A 25,870-nucleotide genomic window follows, 5' to 3' on the forward strand; every position below is an offset into this window, starting at 1 on the left:
TAGATGCGACACTTTGGGACAGGCTTTATTGGTGGACTTGGCAGTGCTGAGCTAATGGTTGGACTTGGTGATCTTATAGGTCTTTTCCAAATGAAACAATTTTATGGTTCCATAATTCTATAACCTCTACTTGTGGGAATGGTGCCAAACACCCAGTATCTTAACCAAGATTAGAACAAGAGAATATTGACCCTAGAGGTTTTATTAATCTGTGCATGTGAGGTGCTATGGGAAAACTATTTTGGTGGAAAATCCACCAAACAAGTGCGTGACTTAGTGTGATTGAAAATAATCACGTCCATGGAATACTTGAGACATGTTTTGTGTGTTACAAAATTAGCAGAGACCCCAGACACCAATCAGGTGGTGGTGGTTTATCTGTAACAAAATTAAAAGGGAGCTCATGTGGGAAGAAAAGGGAAGGAGAGGAAAAAAACACCTGGAGAGCTCAAAACTGTAACAATGCATCAGTGTGTCTTTTTCTCACTGCTGACATATTTATTTTTTACATTTAGATTTTTCCTTGCATTTGATCTCATCCCCAACATCTACTTATAAAATTACCTAAATAAATTCTATCAGCTTCTAAATAAATGTGTATGAAACAATTGTCTTTATGAATGATGGTATAGGACACTTTGACAGTATAGTATATTAAAGTCATATTTAAGTTGCTAAGGCAGTTTAGTGTCATAGATAATTTTCCCTTGCAAGCCTCTCATTCATTCAGCAATTAGTAATACTCTCCCATGGTCCATATTTTCAATAGTCTACACAAAACCAGTATACCTGTGGCTTATCTGGGTCCCTCTTAGGCTGGACATGGTTTCTTCCAAATTCTGTCTCAGGTCTGCAATATTCTTGACAGTTCTCATTCTTCTTGTTTCAGGGTCTTCTCCTGCAAGAAAACCAGCATACACTTCAGCATGTGAGTTTATAAGGTTGAATAAAGTGCACATATGTATCCAGCTGAGAATGCACAAATATGATGGTAAATATCTTAATTTTAAAAAATAAAACTTCATCCTTTCATAAACATATATGAAACATATATGCTTCTAAATAACATGTGGTATGTAAAAAAACCTACCAAAGTATCCCTGTTAAGGCCCAAATCTATTAATGAAACTCTGATTTACACTGTTGGAATTTTTATCCTCTGTAATCAAGGCATGATGCAACCCCAGACCACTTGATATATTATAAAGTCCCTTTTTAGTCCTTGACATTTTACATAACTCAGTAGGAAAAAAAGCTACAGTAAATCTGTGATCTGTCATTCCAGAAAAAACTAGGATGACTCTTAGAACAACTCTTCAGCATTCACTTAACATTACCACAGGCTATTTCAAAATACTTCTTAAGTAAGGCACTTAATAAAGCATCTTTCCTGTACTGTAATGCTTTCCTGAAGAGGGACATTATTCTTCATACGGGATAAAATAAAATACGCTGCTTGGGATACAAATCTGAACACTGTAAGCACACTCATCATTTATACAATTAGAGGTTTCAACAGCCTTCAGGATCCATTGTGAAAAGCTAGTCTCATATCTCAGATAATGAGGCTTTCAGAACTTCACCTGGAACATCCAGAACAATATTTACTTCATACAATTAAAAATAAATTTAAAAAAGGAGAGAAGTTATATATGATATGTTACAAAAGAGAAACATCATAAACCTCAAAGAAGCCTCCAGTGGTCATAAACAAAGAAACAGAAATGCAGGTTTTCTAGGAAATTCGTAGATCAAGGAAGTTTAATTCATTTTACTTTTGAACAACAAGAGAATTTCAAAAGAAATTCTATGACAAAAATCTCCGATTTGTTCAAGGCTAGTGTTTTATTTCTGATCATGTCCTGTATCTGTTGCTTGTTAGAAGGCTGGCAAGAAACATCAGTATTAGAGTTAAATGTAAAATGCTGAACTTGAAGTGCAAATAATTCCTTTTTGACTCTATCAATCACATCATACCTCACAGACAGACCTCACTGACCTATAGTCAGGTCCTATTGCCCAAACAGTATGCAGGCTGCTAAGAAAAATCTCAACTTCTGACATTAAATGGAAATAAATTATTTCATATAAATTCTATATAAACTTTAATTCCTCCTCAACAGGCAAACGATGCATTGAACTAGCCAACATAACCTGCAGTTGTGGCCTAATGTCAAACCAGCTTTCACAGCAATGCCATTCTGAGGTTTTCCCATCTATCCTGCCCTGGTTGTGTCTTCTGTCCTCTTTGCTGCAGCCAAACAGTCCTTTGGAAAATTATGTTTGCCTATTTCATGACTCACAAAAAATTCTTCAGTGCTTTAATGATGCTAATGTCTATAAATGTCTGGTTTGGCACCATGGAACTGACAGCAGGATCAACACCTGGGCAGGATGGAAAAAAAAAGTGAGGATACAGGCCCTGCACTGCTGCCAAACTCTCTTCTCAAGCCACACCCCAAGGCTACGTCTGTTCACAGTATTTAGTTTCATAAAATAAACTACCTGTGTACATTTTTACACATAGCGTCTTGCAAGAGGCAAATGTCTGCAGTCACTGAAATTAGTTACAACTGTTCCTGTGTTTCTAACACACTAACAACTGTGCTAGATGTGTTTGCTAAAGCACTGGCAATCAATGGATCCCACCAACTCTTAGCAGAAGTTTCTGTAACACCCTGGAGATTCCTGTGAGGCAAAAGGGCTCATGGCCAGGCTAAGCGGAAGACATTTACATCCTGTAAATCCTTTTTAAAGCCCAGACAATTTCCAGGCACACTGTCCATGCCTGCCTCCAGCCAGTTGTCTGTGGTGCACTCAGTTCCTCAATCACTGCCCTTTGCTTTCCCTGCTCTGCCATATGCATTCCAATTGACTTCCAGGGGCACATTATATTCCTGCCATAATACCTATATAGAGAAGATCCAGGAAATGTTACCTGCCCTGCCTTGAACCAGAGGGAAAAGAATAGCTTGTTGGTATAAGAAAATGTTCTATTTACACAGAAAGACAAATTCTGGGGTCTGTGCATGGAAAATTAAAGGCAAAGCAATACTTTACCTTTGTATTTATTTGAGTAACTGAATACAATTCATATTTTACAGTGACGTTGCCCTTTTCCTTCCTTGTTTATCCTTGTCAGTTGTCCTTTGCTGCATGTTAACATTGCAAATTCTTCCAGGAAAAGTGACAGCAGCTGTCTTTTTTAATATGTATTGCACAGTAAATGGCATAACAAAGCCTTGAGGTATAATTGCAGTACATTAAATAAAAAGGTACATATGTGGCAAGCTGCCAAAATATATTTTCACAGTGAAGAACACTTCGCTTTCAGACAAATTACACCATAAAATTGCTGTTATTCTATCCTGCAGAAGTGAAAAGCTTGAGATCTAATCTCTTTTGATCTCTCAGTGACACAGCAGATAATTTCCACCAATTTTCATGAAAAAAAAGTTAAAACTGAAGTTTACTTATATTAAAATACTACATAGTACTATTTAAAAAAATCTCAAACTAACCGCTAGAGTGATTTGAAAGGAATAATTATTTTTTCTTTCCATCATTCCCTAAATGTCACTGGAATCCTGCCGTAACATGGATGAACAAGTCAGAGAGTATAAACAGTTGACAGCGAAGAAATTTTCGGTACTGAGTACAAGATCTTATGTTTTCATGACAGCACTGACTCCCCATCCCCATCAAGCCTCCTTCTCTAAAGAGGACCATAGGGATGATGAATATGTTAATTTTTCTGAAAACTAGCTACACCGTGCCTGCTAGTGGAGACACTGTGGTGCTTATTGAATGAGGACTGGGTTCAAAGGGATCCCAGACTCTTCTGGGTACCTTGTTTCTTATAATATGGCACACTGTCATCATAGAGTCTAGCCATATTTGCAGACTCTAACATATCAGAAAAGCTCCTGGTCTTGTTATCTCAAGTGATTCTGGTTTGTACACTAAGAAAAAACCATTCTGTTTTACACATGGGGAGACTGCGATAAGACTACAACTAGGGTAACCTGAAACTTTCTGTCAAAATTCTGTTCCTCTTACAAGAAAGGCCATTTTTTTCCAATCATTTGTAGCTTCATCATTTATATTAAACATGAATTTTCTAAAATATTGTCCCCAAATTTTTTGCCTATGAACAGCTAATCATTATTCCCTCAGTAAATTTCTGGGAAATACATTGATTTCTTACACTGTGTGAGATACATTTACAGGAAATCAAAATAGACATTTTACAGAAACCACTAGATACTCAGGTCAGACTTTTACATTCACATTTCTGAAGCTCCCTAATAATTTCACATTCAATAATACTGTTCACAATAATTTCTGGTTTTCTGTACATGTAATCACAGCCCAAAGCAAATGGGAGAGTAACAATTCCATCAATTGTCTGATTTGCATGAAAGGATTTACAAATAATAAACATTACCCCAGAGAATTGTCCACTATGAGATATTAAATCAATTCAGAAAGGAAAGCACCAGTTTTACCCTGCAAGCAGGGAAACTGAGGCTTACAAGAGAGCAGGGATTTGTCAGTGACAAACAGCTGAAGAGGAGCAGAGGCAGGTTAAAGCTCATTCTCCTGTGCTAGCAAGCTTTTGATCTCTATCAGAAGCCCTTTTAACCTACTGGTACAGTCTAATAATAAAAGGTATGCATATAAAGATAATTCTTATTTCTTTCTTGTTTGGAGATAACAGCTTTTTACACTACATACACAGCAAAAATGTTGTCCTTAATGTTTAAACACAATCAGGACTAACATATCTACCAGCAAGAAGCTCCAGGCTAGACACATGGCATATAACCTTCGTAAAGCAAGCAGATACTTCAACCATTTAAATGACTGAAGAACAAAGCTTTGGAAATGAACACTTTGAGCACTCTTAAAGGGCTGAGAGATGAAAAGTAACACAGAAGCCTTTGAAGCACCTATGGCTGTGGACTTCAAATACTCACTGGCGTGCACAGATATAACAAAAGTGGCTATTTAAGCTGAACTGAAACCCTGTCACCCACAATTCCACATGCAGGGGAGCAGTTATCTGCAGGGAGACTAGAGAAGGAGGAAGAAATACTGGAGGGTCAGTTTGTAGGAAGGCCGAGACATGTTTTGTCCCACGCAAAACGTGGATTCAAGATACAAGTTTCATATTAATGAGAAAAAATGTCATTAAAATAGATTTATTTAACTATAAGCTAACAGCACTTAAATATTTCACCTTGTTTTTCAAAAAGCTAAGTGAACTATGTTCAGTTATTCACAGGCTGCTGCTGCCCCTGCACCCATCACAAGCAATTTAGACATTTGTCTTCATTTCACACAGTCTTAAGAGGTCATAGTAAGCAAAGAAGAAATGGCTGGGCCCTATTTTAGCATACTACTGCAAATAAACCCAGTTCTGTCTTGGGAAATCACTGTCAAGACCAAAAATCTGCTCTGCGCAGATATGTGCTAACACTCGGGTCTCCTCCTGCTCTCCCTGATGTCAAGCCAAAGTTAACTTACCTAAAATATCAGTGTAAAGGACCTGCTCTAGGTCACCCAGCATTGTTATTATGACATCTTCATCCAGATGTGCAGTCCCTTCACGCAAGCACCCCTCCTCCTCCTCTGCCCAGGTCCTGCTGGGGAAATGGGATGCGCAGGATGCATTTTCATCATCGGATTTTTTGCTCTCCTCATTGTCAGTCTGAAAGCCTTCACCTGTACAGCGGTCTCCTGACTTCCTGGATGTTCTGCTTCCAGCAGGTGGTATCCCCTGAAATGCTTGGGTTGTGGTGAAGCTGGAGTGGCAGAGAGAGTGCACTGACTGCGAGAATGCCTTGGACAGGGAGCCTCTGCACCCAGCTTCTGTGCGCTGCTGTTGGTAACTCTGGCTAGACTTGGAGGCGTTTCCAAACCAGTTGTCCCTGTATGAGTATCGCCTCTTCTCCCCTTCACTGATGAGCGTGAGATTGGTTAGAGACTTCTGCTTCTGAAGATGAACACACCCTCTTCTAACCTCCGTGCCTTTAAACACTGACAATTCAGCAGATCGCTGCATCTTTCCGGCTGGGGCTTCACCTCAGTTAGATTTCATGTTTTCCATATGAGATGGACAGCAGCTCAATTCCCCTGAAAGGTGCGGGCAGTCCTCCCTGCACCACCGCACACTGCACACCCCAGGTAGCACATACTTGCACTCCCAGTGAAAGCACAGCTCACACATGCACTCTACGTACTGTAAGGGACTAGACAGGCACAGTCATCTTCTTTAAAATTACACTGCTGTCTCTGCTAAGCCACTTCGCAGCCGTCACATTAATCTGCAGTACTTACAGTCATTTTCACTTAGGTTTCTCTCAAGCAGAAGAGAGTTGATCAAACACTCTGCTCCAGCACAGAAGTAATCCCAAAAGCCAACTGTGTTTTCCCCTCTCCATCCAATCACCAGTCTCATCGGAGCAGTGGGCCTGCATCTCTTTCTACAGCTGCTGCCTTCTGAAATCCAAAGTAGGCACAAGTACTGTCTCGGATTTTCCCCTCCCTCTCACCAGCTCATGACTGATCCTAGTGCACAGCTCTTCACTTTAGATGGGCTGACACAGAACTGCAAGTACAGCCTCCACATCAGAGCTCAATAAAGAGCCAAAATTAACCACTGAAGCACAAGCCTCCTTACATTTTAGTATTCAACCTGCATTCCCAGATATATGACTCTTCTCTGCTACTGCAGTGAATGCTGCTGGCTGCCATGGCAGCAAACATCCTGGTGAATTAAACTGGAGACACAGAAGCCTCTGCCCCGTTTACAGTGCCACAGGTTTCAAGACACAGCTTCACCTGAATGGGATGCTACAGTAACAGATCTAGCTCATAGTCAAATCCTATTTTTCTCCCTGAAAGGTAAGGATGAAAAACTATTTCTTCCTTATCACTGTTACTCCCTATGCAGGTAGCTAAAAGCAGACTTGCAAAAAGACCTTCAGTCCTGCAATTTCTGCTCTAAATAAAAAAAATGTAATTTAGTATCATAAGACATGGAACACAACAGTATTTGTCTGGTAAAATGATTTATAAAAGGAAATATTTTATTTCTTTCTCCTTAGAAAACTACCCTGTTTGCACCTCTGTGAGATTCAGAGGCTAGTACAGAATTATAAAATCTGTAAAAAATCATTGTTTCACAATATTCTGAAGAAAACCTATAAATGGAGGAGTAATTTTTTTTTTTTTTATAAAGCAAATTGGTATTGTGTCTGAACTAAGTTCAGCAATTTTGAATGCTATTTTAAAATTCATTATCCAGAGAGAAAGAAGACATGGTAAAATGTATGACTTTTCTCACAAAGAAAAATATATTAGTCCCAGAAATAATGGACAGATGGACAAAGAAATACCTGAATTTAATTATAAATTTTTAGATACAAACTTTTTTATCTAGGGAAAATTAATTTCAGAAAACATTATCTAGAAATCTACAAATAATAAAATTGGTGTATAAAAATAAAATGCTTTTGTCGGTGTGAAAATGTGCTCATTTCAAGTTTCTACCTGAGAAACCTTGACAGAAAAATAACCTTTAAAAATGCCACCCTAAGAATCACAAGCTGTTCACAGATTTCCTGTATGAATAAACGGATGTTAACAGAAGCCTCAGTGTGTATTTCTTGTCTTTCACTGGTTCAGTTTAGAGTTTTTGAAGATACACAGGGGAAAATTCTTGGAAATTTCAAAGGAAAGGTACATTTCTTCCTAGATAACTCTCAGAAACACAGAATAACTCAGAAAAAAACAATCAGTAGTCTAAACTAATGGTGGCTTTGAATATTAAAGCACTGACGAATTCCAAGAAAGACATGTTCCACATCAAGAAGAGGTACCACTCCCATCCCCAGCTAGAACATACAGTCAAAGAGAATACAAGAGAAATGGTCTGTCTGCACGAGTACAAAACTGTCCCAAATATTTAAACACCTATCACTTTTTCAGCATGCAAACAAAAGATAAGACTGCTGTGTTTACTCCAGGGTCTGCCAGCTGCAGTGACACATGGGCTCTCGGAAGGGTTTTACGAATGTGCTGGTGCCCACCTGCAGCAGAGCAGGTGTGGTGTGGATGCCAATGGTGTCTCAGAGCTGGTGTGGTGCCGGTGTTGTCACAGAGTTCCAGCACCATCTGCACACTCCTGTGCTGGTGTGCACTGACAGTGCAATGTGGCTGTCCTAGCCTGTCCAATATGCCTGATTAAGCGGTGGTTGTTAGAAAGTCCTAACAGGGAGGTATTGACAATAGAGAATTTCAAAAAAGAAGGGTAGTCTCACTCTTTTTGCATTAATTGGTTTTATATCCTAAATTTATACTCAAATTGGCACAGTATTCTTCATTGCTATGTTTTGAATTAACAGGAAGGCTAATGATTTTTAACTCAGTTGGCCAGAGCACAGTGCAAGGTCATGGATCCAATCCCTGTGTGGGCCATTCACAAGAGCTGGACTTGATGATCCTTCTGGGTCCCTTCCAAACCAAATCAGACCGTGATTCTGTGATTTGGCTCTGTGATGCCAAAGTTCTCTTGGTGATTGTCTTGGAATCAAGAGAACAGGCTCTTTTCCTACCATAAAGAGCAAGTCTGAATCTCTCCCTGATACTTCAAATCCATTAATAGCTTCCCCACCTGCCCTTTCATGCCCCAACAGCTGCAGGCAGTGACTTGTCTCCATAGTAAGCTGTAGGCAGATGGGGACCTGCTCTGCCTCCATCCAGGCTTCCAGCGCGTGTGGTCACACGCAGCAGTGTGCACTGCAGAGCTGCAGCTGGTCTCAGGAACTCTTGTGGGCAGGGCACACCCCTAGTGCTCAGCACTGCTCTGCTAGGAAAGCAGTGCACGTCTGCTCAGCTCCAACATGAGACAGCAGGTACAAGCCTGCCAGAATTGGACAGGCATAGTCAGTACTCTTTCTAGCTGGGAGCAGAAAAAATTACAGGATGAAAAATGTTCACCCAGTGAGCCACACCAAACCTCACATACGGTGCTGTCCAGAGGTGCCACACCCCTCCAGGCTGGACGGGTCTCTGGTAGTGGCACAGCTGCATCCTGGGCAACCCAGTGGGCCTCAGTGTCTCTGCTGACATGTTACTTGTACCAGCTGAGCTGTTCATTGCAGCCCAGCTTCAGCAGCACACAGGTCACAGACCATCATACTGAAAAGGGAATGATACCTGGACTGTGTAAGAGCTGTGTAGCTGGCAGCTGCAGCGTTTATCTGCCCCATTTTGAAATACATTGAAAACACAGTGAGTCCAATGCTGTTATACAGAGGTACTGAGGCTAATCACACAACCTTCATTCAGCCTTCCTGTGTACAGACATTTTACTACATCTCTTTATAAAATTATGAAGTTATAAGAACTTTTCTCCTATTAATCCCATTGCCTCACTTGCTTGACAGGCCATTGTGATCATCCCCATATATAATGGATACTTAATTATCTTAGACCAAGTACTCAGTAGAAACAACACTGAATTTATCCTCGTACTTTACCAGATCTCTCTGCAGAGTGTCACTTGCGAAAACATAAAAATGTAATGTGGAAAGTTCTTAGGTTTATTTCCTGAAAAAGAACTTTCTAAAGCTCAGCTCTCCATTTTAAAATGTTTAGATATAGCAACCAAAAAATACATTTTTCTACGGTAAGAAGAAAGCATAGGAGACTAGAGGAGAGCAAACATCATGACAGCATTATTCCCCAATTACCTTGCAATTCAGTGTGTTCTCCACCCACCAAGCAGGAATATGTTTACATCAAGAACATCTTAGGGAACTTCCCCAATTCATCACAGTCAGTGTAACATACTACTTTATTTTTACTGTCTCCTTCATAAAAGGAATTATAAAAATTATTTCAAGAACTAATAATATTTGGGCAAATTTTGCTGTCAGATAAGACTTTCTTTGAAGTCTCAGTGGATGGTTTAGAATCCTACAAATGAATTATGTAATAGATATGGAAATCCATGAAGAGATTATGAATCTATGAAGATATTATGAATCTCTTCAGTTAAACTTACTTGAAAAAAATGTAAATGATTCCTGCATGTATTAATTGTTTCTTTCAGAGAACAAAAAATTAAGCACAATAAACATAAAATATTTAAATTTGAATGTTTTTATGCTAATCCTGCCATTGAGATAGGCCTATAACTTTTGAAAGTACTGTTTCATTTCTGCTTCATCCATCAGATTTCAAATAATTAGTCAATATTTATAGATTCATGAATAATTACTTAATCGAATACTTTGCATTATGCTCTTAGAACATGCCAGCACTTGTGAAAGCCAAATGCTATCACTAATTTCATAAAATAATACTTTCTAGTTTACTGACATGTACAGTTTATGAAGGATTATTAACTAATTAACTTGCTGACATCCTTCTCTAATAAGCCTGATGCAGAAGGTGATAAATATCACAGCTACTTTAAGAAGAAATAGTTGGTAAGAAAGTCTGAACAACTTGTTCCCAGACATATCATGAATAACAACAACCAACCTGGATTACTTTATTAGCCTTTATTGTCATTATCATTTTATAATCCTGTTTATAAAGATATATTCCAGTTTTGTAGAAACTGAGTGGATAGATACTGAGTAGTCTTGTTGAGGCAAAAGGTACATAAAGTACATTCAAAAAATTGTGTTCATACTTGAATGCAGAATTGTTCCTTATTTAGGGCACTCAGATTCTGTCTGGGATTTCTCGGACAGAGGTCTGCACACCTGGGTGCCACAGGAGCAACAAGCCTACCACACCAGAACACACCAGAACTACTCCTCAGGTGTCTCATGCCTATAAACAGGGCTCATTCAGTGGGAGTGCATGTATCACTGGAGCTGTGCACACAGAGGGGATTCAAGGTGTGCAGGAAGACTAAAAACTGCTCTAGGTCTATTCTAGTGCTGATCTGCATGTGCACTGTGGAAACACTTGGGGCTGCTCTGGCTGAGCTGTGGAATATTCAAAGGGGAAAAAAAAGTAGGAAAAAGTTTGCAGATCACATCTAGAACAAATTCCCTCCAGAGACAAAGTAACGTATTTACAGTACCTCTTCCAAGATGCAGAACTGGCTTTAGGCATAAGCCACGTATATATTCACCAAAAGCAGCAGATTACTGGTGACAAGATAAAAATATAGAGGTTGCCCAATTTTATCAGGACAACCACAAGCCACACTTCTGAGTCCATGCCTACACCAGCCTCCCCACCTCCCTTGCCTTCTAGCACTACTCTCTTCTCATGGCTGTGCAGGTAAAACGAAGTAATCATTTGCAAAGCAGTGGACAGCAAACACATGGCTTGAGCTCTGACTCTACCTTTCACCAGCTCTGAGTTGGAAGACAGGAGAGGCTATAAATGTAACCAGCTCCCTTGGAGGAGGAAGACAGAGCAGAAGAGAACTGAAAACTCCCTCTAGAGATTCTTGCTTTACTTTCTTCTTTCCCATCACCACTGTTTAGACAAAGGGATGTGAACTACCTTGCTGGACACAGAAAGCAGAGACATGACTTTTCACCACTACAGCAAGGAAATTAACTTGGGCTTGGTTCCTGAATTACACTAGGAGAATGGTGCCTGGCCAACCACTCCTAAATAATTTCAAGAGTATTATTTCTGCATCCAACTTTTGTCTTTATTATGGAGAAGTCTTGAAGTAGACATGCTTAAAGCATTAGTTTAGGTTCAATTGGCTGATATTGCTTTGAAGTGGATTAGGAGTTCTACATGAACAGCTTGGCTGGTTATGGAAGCAGTAATCTTCAGCCAAGAAGCAATAACAAACAGGAATGTGTAAATATTTAGAAAGTAGAGAACCAGTTTATACAACAATATTGGCTAAAATATTCTAGTCCTGAGGATGGCAGCCTTAGTTCTAAATATTTGGCACTTTAAAAATAATAATGATGGATGAAGCAGAAACACAATACAGGTGAGACAGCACTATATGAACACACTCCTCCAAGCTGTTTAGTGATTTCCACAGATGTTCACTCTTTTGCATTATCCTTACTGATCCTTACTGTTTACAAACATATTGTGCTAGTGTGGTGGCTACTGAGTTTCAAAATGAGATCAAGATAATATAAATATGATGTCCACCCACAGCAACAGTTGACAATTTCAGGAAAAAGGTAATATCAAAATGAAAGAAACTGGATATTCATTGCTTAATACCCTGAAAATAAATGACCAGACCATGGAAATTAACCTTGCCTATCTCTTTGCTACTACTGGTGTAATCCTTTTATCATATCAGAATAAAGATGCTCTTAAGTAAAAGAATTTAACTGTCCTTTCTCATAATTCCCTTTAACTCCCTTTCTCATAGCTAATCCATCATAGAACACTCCTCTGAGCAACTATCACATGAGATCATCCACACAGAAAATTAATTGTTCCGCAAATATAGTACTTGATCCATTTATTCCTTTGCTGCTAACAGTTAAATACGAGTGACACACCTCTGTTTCCCTATTCACACAACAAATCACTGACCACATTTTCCCAGTGGTTCTGCTTTACAGCCTGTTATACCAATCAACAGCTAATGCCAGAGTCTAAATAATCAGACTAGGAGCATCTCTGGTATCTAGTTTTCTTTCTGTCATTTTCTTCTTTTTGATGTGTTTAGTTTCTGTTCAGAACAGTGAAAGGTCATCAGACATGATATTCTGTTTGATCATTTCAGCAGGTATTGAATTGTTTGGGGTTTTTCCAGTATCTCTGGATGATTCCTTGAAGCATCTCTTGATCTGTGGTGTTTCAGTTAAACTCTTTATATGTATTAGACCAAGGAGTCCAATTTCTGGAGTAATTAAAAACGCTTTTATATTTTAACAGGTATGCATCACCTCCAAAGAACATTACACCATGTTTCAGAGTGACATATTTATCACAGAAGCTGGCTGTGCAAATAAAGGATATCAGAAAATTTCCAAAGGGACTGAGACAAACCAGGACAAAACCTATTTCAGTAGGAGTCAGCTAAATGTCAAGACAGTCCCCATAAATCTTGGGCATCTGATTTCCCTTCTTGTGGAGAGATAATTTTAGGCTGATGTGTCAAATTAGTGCTTTAAATGAGTTATATCTTGTGTGAGAAGAACCAAGACTCATTACAAATCCATTTAAATGTTGAAAATTTTTGGTAAAAGGGCAAAACTATAGGTAAAGCCAGTGAGATAGGGTATCACCTTTAATTTCTGTAAAATTATAAGATTAAGGATGCTAATGAAAAACAAAACAAAGCAACAGCAAAAATAAACCCTTAACCCCCCAAGTAACAGCTCTTGCAAAGAGTTCCTTTGTACACAACCCTGCAGCGCAATTCAGTCCTGATGAGAAAGTGAGGTGTAGCACCCTTTGCTTTTTGCGTGGATAGGCAGAGTCATGGCCAGACCCAGTGCTGATGTAACTCAGCATGGTTCTGCTGACTTCAAAGGAATTATTCCAATATGACTCAAATACCCCATACCTTCAGCTTTGTAACCTAGTAAGGACTTTAATCCACGTTTACAAGGAATTCCTTGCAACACAAACTTTAGCAGCTTAGCTCTAGCAGCAGCTTACAGGTCAGGTACAATAGTAAGGACTTGCTTGTTTTCAGAATACAGATTCATTATTAAAAGGAACATGTGTATTATGTAATTTATGACTCAGATCTGATGTTATGATTTAATTTGATGTTATTAAATGAGAGTGTTAAACTTTCTGAAGTCGACTTTCCACTGCTCCTCTTGGAACATTCAGTATGATTAAATGAGATAACAATTACTTGAAACCCTAGATTGTCAAAACCCCGTTTCTGCAAAATGATGAAGAGGGCATTTGAACAGAAGGAACTAGTTCAAATAGATAACAGTGGATTTGAAGCACTAAATATGCATGACCTAAATTTTCTGTGTATTTAATACCCCTCATGATTGGAGGTCAGAAGTATTATTTCAACCCACCACAAAGGTGCCTGTAAGAAACAGATGTAAATAAAGAAGCTCACAGTCTTCTGCTGACTCATTGTTACTCACCAGATATCTCTTCTAGGCACTGTTTGGCAGTCTTACTAAACGACAAATCCGTTTTAGTAGGACTAGTACAGGAGTCAGCAGGTGGTAAAGAGGTACTGTCATTTTCTGAAAGAGTTCTGAAATCAAGCAAGAAGATTGATTATTATTATCTGTCATTCATGTGTTCATGGAAAAAAGTGCTACTTGCAGCTCCATCTAGAATCATATCACTATAGGGTGAAAATATTAATTTTTGTCACATTCTTATTATGCTAGTTTAAAGTCCAGCCACACAAATATACAAGTAACTAGGCTTTCTCTCTCTCTCTCTGCAGAAACAACTTGCAGTTAATTCTGTGAAATTTTAAGCCTTTTTTTTTTCCTTACTTTTTTTCTGAAGGATTTGTCAACCAGATCTTGTCAGAATCCATTAATATTGGTTAAGTCACATCCCTGCACATACATAAAGGAAATAAAAACTTGTAATTGATGAAATATTAAATGAGAAAGGCCATGTGGGAAAAAGCTTATGGAAGGCTGGATGGAAATTTGGCCCACATATTTAAATCTGTGTTGTGCAGCTTCTTTTGATAATGCCCCTTATAAAACACTGGGGAATGGGATAATACAAGTTTTCAATTAACTTTCTAACAAATAGCTCATATTTTCTTTGAGGGTATGTTTCTGTGAATATCAATGATAAATTATAATGGGGACCCCTAATTGAATACAGTTACTTTCTGCTATATGAAAGTAAATAGCAAGAAATACATGAGCACACTGATTATAAAAAAAAATATCTCACACACTTATTGCCTCTTCTTATGGAATAGCTGTAGAATCTACTTTATCCTGGAACTGCTGAACTATGATGTCATCAAAAAGCAACATGTACTACCATGTATGCAGTAAAAGAACACATGTAAAGATATATTAGCCACTTCTTGAAATGAAATTTTAAAAGATCTTCACTTAGAGCTTAAGCTCTGAAGCTCTTCCAGCTTTTCTGACATGAATAGCAGTCACTCTTCTGATTTATTAAAAGACTAGTGAAATATTTATATCCTAATTTTAAAGTGTGACATTTATAGTTCAATTTTCAAAATTCACCATAAAGTGTTTACAATGACCAAACCTAAAAGAGAAATATTTAACTGTGTAATGTATCTGTATTTTATAAACAAAACTCATTTAAAAAGTGACATCTCTCAAAATAATTTTATAGCAACTTATTTTATGACATAAATTTCCAGTTAATATTTTCTTTACATTTACTGAATGAATTTGTTCAGCAATTCGTAACAATAGATGAGGAAACAGATATCTGCACAAAGAGCAGCACAAGTACTGAAATGGTGGAATCCATTGATTAGAATCCATTGAAACTCAGAAACAGAAACGTAAATTATGCCTGATCAGATGCACTGTTTTCTTATCAATTTCTGTACTTTTGAGATGCTGGAAACAGACAACTGCTCTATAAAAAACTATTTTTGGTTTTTGTATGTCACACACTACTGGAGACACAAGCTCAGCTCATGTTGCAAGGTTAACTATGTCCTGCCAACCTTGAGTGTAGTTTTACATTTTATGCTTGAGAGGACAGACTCTTAAGTAAAAAGAGAGATCACTCTATCCCTCTGCAGTGAACACACTCTGAAACTCCATAGTCCCACTTGCTTTCCCAAAGGACTTTGAATCATTAAAATTTTAATTGTCTGAGGAAACAACAGAAATCTCATGGAGGACTATGAATTTTGCAGCAACCTAAGTTCTGCTTACTTGAGACAACAGGTTGTGGTACAGATGGACTAGAAAGCACCAGCCCTTGGGCAGCTGCGATGGAGATACTGCAGGGAGGGAACAGGGAACAGGTCTCTCACAAATAGCTCTTTTTCTACAAGGTCTCCAGGGGGCTGCTGGCTGCCAGCACTTACACACCAGTCCTGCCTTTTCATGCAGGATGGCCAAGGCCCTGATTTTCTCTGGAGTTGAGCTTAGCCCAGAAACACTGAGAATGGTGAAAGACTAGACTAGGGGTGGAAGATTTCCAAGTAAAATTATGTAGGATTTTGGGGTTCTTGGGGAACAAGGAGGCCCAGGTACACACTGGGTACCTAAAACTTCAAGTTGCATTGCTGTGGGCCCCTTGTGGGTTGTGATACATTGGACCAAGAATATAAATGCCTCTTCTAATTTTTAAGAAAATGGGAAATGAAATTGTGAGGTTTGTCTTGTGTACTTCAGGCTTTAATGTCTTTCAGTGAGATGTATTAATCCTATGAAGGACTCAAGTGATTGCTGCAGGACTGCAGCACAGATTAAGCCTGAAGCAAGTAAGCAGCAAATTAAGTGATCCTTCTCATTAACCTTGCACACTGGCCTAAATGAATGATCCTCTATCCTCTACCTATTCACAGACCACTGCCTTAAAAATAATTAAATTCTTGCATGTCTCTTGATATCAAGAAAAGGGAAAAGAATTTCAGTTTAGTCAAAGCCAGCCCAGTGATATTTCTTCCAGTGCTGTACATCTACAGTGGAGGTTAATTTAGGCAACCTTCATGAAAACAGGACAATTTGTTCATATTTTAATCATGGCAATCAAAGAATACATTTATCCCCAACCCACAGAGTTACATGCTACCTATTTGTAAGAGTATCAAACTCACTTAATGGGACAAATCCTTCTTTCAGTCAGACCTGCACAAGCTTATTCATTCTGATTAAAATGAGCCTGTACGGGGTAATTAAGAACAGAATTTGAAGCACTACTTAATAAGTGGTCTCTAAGCACTTGGCTGTCTCTAACGAAATAGCCAACCTTAAATAAACACAGATAACATCAAAGATTTGTTTGCTTTTTAGTTGACATTCCAAAAGATATCAGATTAATATGATGGCATTTTTCCAACAGCTCTCTGAGATGCAGCTGTCTTGAATGTGTATCACTGTCAGTGTAACAGACTGGCAGGACCACGTCTGCAATATGAGCAGTTTGATCACCCTTGTTCAAGAATTGTAAGTTAAATTGGGAACAGGTGCAAGGAAGGGCTACTAGGATGCTCGTGGGGGAGAAGAAACCCTTCTAAAAAAAAAAAAACAGAACCAAAAAACAACAAACACAAAACCAGAAAGAGTTGATTTGGTTTAGCCTCACAAAAGAGAAGGAAGGGAATGGGATTATTCCTCACATATTTAAAAAGAGCAATCAAAGAGAAGGAAAACACCTTTTTTAGTCAAAGAACTGAATTAATCAAATATGTGTTTATAATGATTTCTTCACTTCTTCCCATCTCTTAAACTAACACCTCCACAATGGAAACTTTTCTTGCACAATTACTTGAAAATCTATCATGGAAAAATGGGAGGATGTGTCTGAAGACCATGTATTTGTTACAATTAAAACTGGTGAGTGGCAATCTTTAGCACTACCTATGACTGCAAAACTTAGGTAGTGACTGTTGCTTTATTTTCACAGCAGCAATGTAAATAGCAGGAATCAATAAAGTACTGTAGTATGACTTTGAATCTTCACTTTATTGAAGAAAGTACGTTCAGCAGCATAATCTATTATTAGCAACACAATTAACTGACAGAATGTTTTTTTCTAAGTTGAAACTTAGTTTCAACTCCACAGAAGTGGAGTGTCAGTGACACAGAAGTAGCTTCTGGTCATTAAAAATGGACATCAATATGGCTTTAAAAAAACCCTGCACATGTTATGGTTGCAGGATCCTTGAAGAGTAGTATAATTTTTTCCCTAAGCCTGTACAAAAACATCCTGAATAGGCATCTGGAATTCAATGTCACTGTACTTCCAGAGATAAAACCAGATATATCCTCCTTCCCCTCTGTCACTGCTCTGAACCTCCTGCTCACCCTTGAAACCATGGCCTAGAAAAACAATTGTGTTAATCACCATGTAGTAATGGAGTTGGGAACAAAGTTTCAGTAATCAGTAACATGTTTATTTATTACACCAATATATCCTTTTTCTGTCCTATCTATTGAACACTTTAGTCCTTACAGAATCATGAAGTAATTGAGATCAGAAAGATCCTCTAGGTGCCATCTGGTCCAATGACATTCTTAAAGAGGGTCTGGTCACATTAAGTTGCTCAGAGCCTTGATTTGTTGGATCCTGGACATGCCCAAGACAGAGATTCCACAACTTCACTCCACAGCCTGCACAAAGTTTTTCACCGCCCTCAAACTAAACCCGTATTTTTTAACCTTCAATCAGCACCTCCACTGCTGTAACTTGCATCTGTTACCTCTTATCCTTTCACCCTGCATTTCAGAGAAGTGTCTGGCAACATCTTCTCTACACCAACATATTCAAGTAGCCGAAGTTACCAGTTTGTTACTCTGCAGGGACAAATGAAGTTCCAAACTGTTATTTGTAGTTCAGCACTGAAAGAGTGTCTCTTCGAGAGTGCAATTCAGACACTGCTGAAACATCTTCCAGATGTTGCTATTATCAAACTAAAACTTAGTTGAAAAATGGAAATTTAAGCAATGCACAACATAGAAGTGCAGCTCGGGATGATGAGTGGTCAGCTAATTCTCTGCAGCAATTTCTATACTTTCAGCATTTTGGGCAGTAAGCAATTCCTGAGCAATACAGGCCCTGGGATTTGAAAGCTTTAGATTCTGTATCTCAGCCTTGGGAAAGAGACTTACTAAGCCCCTACAGTGGTTACTGGAGGGGTTAATAAAATAAAGCTGAAGTGCAGTACATGCATCCAGTTACAACCCAATGTTCTCCTACTGAAATTCAGCAGGACTTTTTTTTTTTTTTTTTTTTTTGTCAATGTAGTTTTTTCCTCCCATTTGCACTGTAGCCTAGTAAGTACTAAACTTTTGTGTTACTCTTCTCCGTTTGAAATTTAAGCGCTACTAGGAAGACAGCTAAATTTTAAGTCAAATTTCAATACAAGTTTCAGGGACTTGGGAAAATGGTACAATTTCCAGTCTCCTACAATTCTGTATAAGTAGAAAAATGTGTAATTTTAAGTAGTATCTGGTGCAAACAATTCTACAGTCTCTTATACCTTCCTACTGTATCTGTCTTATCAAGCTTTCTTGCAAATAAATTACATCTTCTTCAGTCTTACATCAGTTGGACCCTGCAGTCAACTTCAGAGGGGACACATAAGGGACTGTAAATAATATATTCACAGCCACATTTGAAAATAAAGAATCACCTTCTGGCAGAATGGAGGAATTGAAATTTTACTCATTTAGATAATCTCAAATGCAACTCTGACTGTTGCTGCTAATCTTTGAAGAGAAATTATAATCCCATATGAATTTTGACATCAGGTGTTTAAGAGGAATAAAAATACCATGTGATATCAGAAGGGCAAAGCACCAAGACTGCAAAGCTGAATAGTGCAATATCCCACTTAAGAACCTTCCACTAAAACAGTTCATTAATAAAAATACAGACTTCTTGAAAACATGACTATTAATAACTATTATAGGTTTGCATTACTTACTTAAGGAAAATACATGGCAGTCTCAAAAAAACTCCTTGGAATACCTCATTTTTCTCACAAATCTACAGTAATAGGCTCTTGGTTAACAAAAAAATATTTCAAAATACATGGTATCTGCAGGTATCATCAACAAATCAAGAAAGCACTAGCTTACTTATGCTTGTGCTAATGGTCTAAATAGATGACACAAGTATATTATAAGATTCTGTAATATACTTGTAAAGAACTCTGGCTAACTCTGTACTTTTACTAAATTTTATTGAATTTTTTTACAAGGACTAAAGTACAAACTCACAGAGCCTAGATATTCCTTGTAGCTGAGAAAAAAAACCCTGTTAGTCTAAATGGTAATCATTGTTTACTAACTTATATAAAGCTGTTAGAAACCACACCTGAAAATTCTGTGTATTAATGGTGGTGACTGCTTTGAAAACAATTATGCTGAAGAACAAAAAATATAAGTGGAGTACCCCAGCTCTTGCTAATTTCCACTTAGCATATATCCACAGAAATATATATGCCAACTTTGAAAATTTGGATATTTTATCCTTAGTTATATTTATATTTTTCTATTAAATCATTGTGCGGTATTACAAAGCCCTCAAGATTTTAAAGGAATTTAGTTACTGTGTATTTCTTAGTCAGATTCTGCACTCAGTTTGAGAGATACATATTGAAGCAACCTCATCAAAGTCAGTCTTTTATTCTGAGTTTACGGCATTTTGAGATCAGACACTGGCTCTGAGAATTTTACTTTCATATGAGATTCAACTTCAAATACTCCTTTGCTGTTTGTTTGAAGCAAAGAGACAATTATTAATAAGAAATATTACTGAAAGATGCATGCTTCTATCACCCTTAAATATTCAAAATATTGAAATTGAATACTGCTTCAAGGCAAAGCTTAAAACAAAACTAAGACATCTCCATCATGCAATGAATGTAGTAAAATAGCCATTGAGCAGCACATACATCTGAAGGCAAAGAATAACTCCTTTTTCTCTCTCCTTGTATATGCACCCTAACACATATGTAGGCTGTCCCATGTACCACAGTAGAAATCCTCTGTAACACTGAGGTTACTCCAGATTGTCACATGCATATTAAGTGCGTCCAGCAATACATATAATTGAAACTCCAGAGGCTCCACTGCATATTAGAATAAATATAACCCATACTGAGCCTTTTCTTCCTCCCATATAATTTTCTGAATTTATCAGTCATCCAGATTGGTTTTGAAGCTATGTTTAGTTGTGCGTAATGATATATATACTTCCTCAGAGCCTACTTCATCAACTCTTTAATCTTTAGCCAAGATTATCCAGAGTACTAGTCACTAACAAACACTGGCAGTATATTTTGCTTAACAATGTATTTGTCATTTTATCAGATGTCAAATTTATCCACAACCGTAGCTAAAACCCTCCAACATCTGACAACTGAAAACATTATTCAAAACAGGCTGTCAATCTTTCTACACTTTTTCTGTCTTCTGTGTTGTACAATAATGAATTGTCCAGCTTCTCTTCAACTGATCTATCATATAGCAAAATAACTTCAGAGAAATGTTGATACATTCAACTGTTCATTCTTCTTTTCCAGAGCCTTGGCTCTCTGAAGAGTTACTATTGCCTGTAAAAATTAACTGCCTGCATCTACACATATTTCATGTAGAAAACTAAACAGGAAAAGAACTGCAAACAGCAACCTTTTCTGTCTACACAAACTGTTGAAATATTTTTGAATACTTGTAGAAGTTTGTAAATGTTTTTTCTTCAAATATCCACCAGTACTATTACACATTCTGAAAACATCAGGAGTTTATTTTATGATCTTTTAAAAGAATGGTGAATTCTAAGCAAATATTATTGGATATCAGCAAATAGATGATGAGGTTTTTAGAATGCAAACAAGAACATTCACACTAGAACATTCACACTAGAAACCTGACTCAGCTGTGACCTTTCAAAGGCAGTACAGAGGATGTATCACATGATCTGTATTTCTAATCAAAGCACTCTGAATATTAAATAGCAAATATTTGCAGTGGATTGCTTTTGTACAAGGTAAAGACTCAGAGTTCTTGTAAGAAATTTTTCATACAGTAAGACTAATTAAAAATAATATTAGGAAAACAGTGGCATGATGCTGTGACAGAAACTGGGGGAAAACAGAATGATCCACCATTATTTTATCCATTTTAGCTCTCTTTCCTAAATGGTAGCACAAACCCCAATTTTCTCCAGGATCTTACCTGTAAATGAAAGGAGCTACTGTGGCAGTGTTGGGGTGACTGTATTGCTGTTGCTGAGGAAGCTGGACTACACCATTTCCTGTGCCTTGGCCACTGCCTGCAGCCATCGAGGCTGACAGACCAACAGAAGATCCTGGGGGGAGAGCAGCACTTGGTTCTTTCCCTTCAGAAGAAGCAACACCAGAGGAAAGAGAAGCCTTCTCACTAAACTGAGATTTTGGTGTTGACTGGGACTGGTTTCCTTTTGTAGTCCTCAGTTTTTCAACCTCCTTACTCCCTGTACCTGCGGAGGAAGTACTCTGCTTTGCTGTTGGCACCTTTGATCCAGGTTTTGGGATCCCACTAGAAGATGATATTAAACTTTCTTTCTTGGCTGCTGTTGTCTTGCTTCCCTTTGGGATTAAGCTTGCAATTTTTGAGCTCTTCTTTGTAGATGATTCAATGACTTGATCCTTCTCTTCCTTGACTGCTTTCTCAGTGCAAACTTTGTTTTTGTCCCTGTTCTTTTCCTCTTTGTCCTTTGGCTGTAGCAAAGACTTTTTATTGCTGAGATTTTTGCTGCCAGCTTTTGGAGGGGCTAACTTGGGTGATACTTTGGGACTGCTGCTTGTGGAGCTGCCACTATTCACCCCACCACTTAAGACATCCATTTCACCATACTCAGAAAAGTTGTCTTCCTCTCTCCCACTGTCACTGGGTCCTGAGCTCAGTGACAAAGGAGGTCTCAGAGCAGTCCTAGCATTAACCAGTTTGAATTTTTCCAGCATAGATTTTTGTCCAGATGAAGGGGGCTTCACACCTTCAGAAGGTGGCTTGAGCCTATCTGAAGCTGGAGTAGGGGAGGTTGCGGGACTGGGCTGCTTCACAGACAGCATGGTAGAGGTTGCGCTGTGTTTGACATTCATGGATTTGCTGCGCCAAGGCTTGCTGGCACTTGGAGAGGGTATGGCAGAGACCTGCTGCTGCCCAGTGCTGGTGGGATGCTGCACATTTCCATTCATGCCTGAAGAGGGGTGAGGGCCTTTTGGTGAATCTGCTTAAAAAACAGAAAAAAACCATAGTGGTATAGTTAGTCTCCCATCTCCTGCTTGAGGGTGATATCATATTCCCTGGCATTTAAAACACATCTACATGTGATCTAAAATAAACATCATTTATATGTGCATAGAACATGAAGGATGCTAATAGAATACGCCTTTCTTTCCTCCATTATCATGGTGTTTGATACTTCCACAAGTCCAAGAAAGCCTCAGAAACATCTTCGTTACAACAATTTCATTATGTGAATCAAGCCTTCCAAGTTAAGATTTTATTTTTTAATATTTTCATCTTTTATTTTTCCAATCACTTGTTCATAACAAAACACTGAAGAAGAAAAAAAAGGATGCTACAATTATGGAAGAAAACAAAACTGGACAAAGAGGGGTCTGATGTTTAGCAAAAGAAAAATATGTGCTAGAAAGCTAAGGTATTGGGTGAGAGGAGAAGGACTTAGTAATACTGAAATTAAATGTATAAAATCAATAGTCATAAACGCAAAAAAGGCTGATGGTAATACATTTCTTGGTTTTAAGTACTGTTAACAATATTTAGCAGCTCACTTCAGGAACTTATCCCAGTACACTTTCATAGGTAGTAAAAAATTTTATCAACAATTTCACCAGTGTCAGTACTTGAAAGTTATAATGATACATCATCTGCGTGGGTACAGAAATGATAGTTGGTTTGGCTCTGAACTCAGGTTGGCATAGAAGGCTCTGGCACATTCACTACATTTGCATCATCCAGGAACTTTAGTGGATCTTCAGAATTAATGAGAACAAGGCTCCTTCTGCAATAATCAAACTATGCCAATTAATAGCTGTGATTTTTGTCATCTAGCCTTATTAACTGAAACAGACCAAAGCATGAAAGGGTTAAGGGTATGAAGTTCAGATTCCCAAAACATATGTGAGTATATAAACACCATCACTCTGAAACACCAGAGAAATTAAGTGGTAATAGCAATCAAATCATGTGGTACACAGCTATTTCAGCAGCTAACATATGTTCTTTTAGTGGATGTATCTTGCTGTGCCATTCAGTATTGGGGCTGTTGGGAAATTAGATGCAAACTGGTCTATAGTATATTGAATTCTGTACTACAAAACCCCCATGAAACATGTAATGCAAATATAGTCTGTGTAATGACAAAAAAAGTGTTTGATGCTTTGCATATACACATAGTATGTCATACCTTGGGGTCCCCCTGTCTGAATAATATCATACATGAAAATGCTGAGGGCAGTTGCCCTTTCAGCACAGAGTATGAAGTTATGCATTGCTTTCATTTTTGCAGTCTCAGCCCTAAACCTCAAGTAAAGATTCAACTACCCATCTGGAAGTCTGAAGGCTGCTGATACATTCAGGAAAGGCAGAATTTTGAGAATGCTGACAGTGAAGCTGTTTTTCCTTTAACAAAGAGAATGAAAACAGCAAAATTTACTGCTCTGAATAGCATTAAGGAGTTCTAGTTGAAAAATATTTTTAAAAATCTGAACAAAAGTAACATGACAACACAGAAATTTTTTACTTGCTTAACTCTATTAGCAACTAGTTCCACTAAGCAAATCACCTCCACCTTAACAGATGCTAGATAATTCCATCTGCCCAGTGTTTTTTTGTATGCTCCTTGGCCTGGTATGCAAATGCCACAGCACTACATGGGTGACAAAGATGATGAAGGGACCAGAGCACCTCTCCTTCAAGTATAGGCTGGGAGAGTTGGGCTTATTCAGACTCCAGAGAAGATGATTGAAAGGGGACCTCATCAATGTATACAGGTATCTAGATGGAGAGTGTCAAGTCAGGCTTTTCTCAGTGGTGCCAGCAATTGGGTAAGAGACAACAGGAAGACCCTGATGCACATGAAGTTCCACTCAAATATGTGGAAGAACTCCTTTACTGTGTGGGTGACTGAGAACTGGAATAGATCGCCCAGAGAGGTTATGAAGTCTCCCTCACTGGAAATACTGAAAAACCATCTGGATGGACCCATGTTCAGTGTGTGGTGAGATGACCCTGCTTGAGCAGGGGGGTTGGACCAGATGACCCAGTGTGGTCCCTTCCAACCTGACACATTCTCCTGTAAATGAGCTCATTCCACCTTCACAAAAGGTTTCAAGAAGCTCTGCCAAGTCCTGTTCTAAGCAAGAAAACTTTTAACTAAAGCTTGCTTCAGAGTCTTTTTTGTGACAGACAAAGTTACAGCACATTTCTTGGGCTCCAGCTTGCACCATGGAGTACCTTTGGTGGGCAGCTGCATAGCTGGACCCTTGGGACCAAGGCAGGAATTATGGCTGGGCCCCTGTTCTCATCTAGTGAGCCTCAGATACTGTAAGAGAGCCTGGGGCCAACCACAGCTGTTGGAAATTACTGCAGCCCTCAGGCTTTCTTAATTTATACCAGGAATCAGCCAGAGGGCTGATAGCTCCAAAGTGGGTGTGCACTTGCACATATTTTGCCTTGCACTAAATACACAGGGGGATTGGGTTCTTAAGCTATACCAAGAGTTTTGCAGAAGAACAAAGCTAATGCAGAATACATGTAACAATCTGCAACAGTGAGATGACACTACATTTTGTTGTATTAGTTATGATACATATTTATGGCTTCAGGCTATTAGTTTTACTACAAAAAAACAGAAAAAGGAAAAAAAGAAAAGGTATTCTGATTAAAAAGAATTCCTGCCTCGCCATATTTCCAGCTGTATAATATTGAACTCATTGAGGGTAAAAATGTAAAAAGCAGAGTACTGACTGTTTCATCAGCAGCTTGCTCTGCTACATATATAGCAAAAAAATACAGGTTCCTGGACCCACTGGTATTTATTTGATCCCTATGTCAGAAATCATAAACAGCAACAAAAAAATTACAGAGAATTTTAGCTTGTCATTAATCTGCAATTTAAAGGGCCTCCTTAATATTTCTACAAGGAATGTGAATTGCATGCTCTCAAGAAATATTGGCAACCTGTTTGTATGTTTAAAGATGTGGAATTAAAAGAT

The 25,870-nt window shown here is 38.3% G+C and overlaps 1 protein-coding gene across 1 annotated transcript in view; it reads right to left on the reverse strand.

Moving 5' to 3' along the window:
• The window catches only part of NAV3 (neuron navigator 3), a 250,158-nt gene that overhangs the window by 106,329 nt on the left and 117,959 nt on the right, over window positions 1-25,870 (reverse strand). The window contains exons 8-10 of the mRNA XM_053943168.1: window positions 21,825-22,860; window positions 14,088-14,203; window positions 790-898 (exon numbers count right to left, since the gene is read on the reverse strand). Coding sequence (XP_053799143.1) covers window positions 790-898; window positions 14,088-14,203; window positions 21,825-22,860 — 1,261 coding nt within the window. The remainder of the gene's footprint in view (window positions 1-789; window positions 899-14,087; window positions 14,204-21,824; window positions 22,861-25,870) is intronic.

The sequence above is a fragment of the Vidua chalybeata genome, chromosome 5 (genome assembly GCF_026979565.1).
Source record: "Vidua chalybeata isolate OUT-0048 chromosome 5, bVidCha1 merged haplotype, whole genome shotgun sequence".
NCBI lineage: Eukaryota > Metazoa > Chordata > Aves > Passeriformes > Viduidae > Vidua > Vidua chalybeata.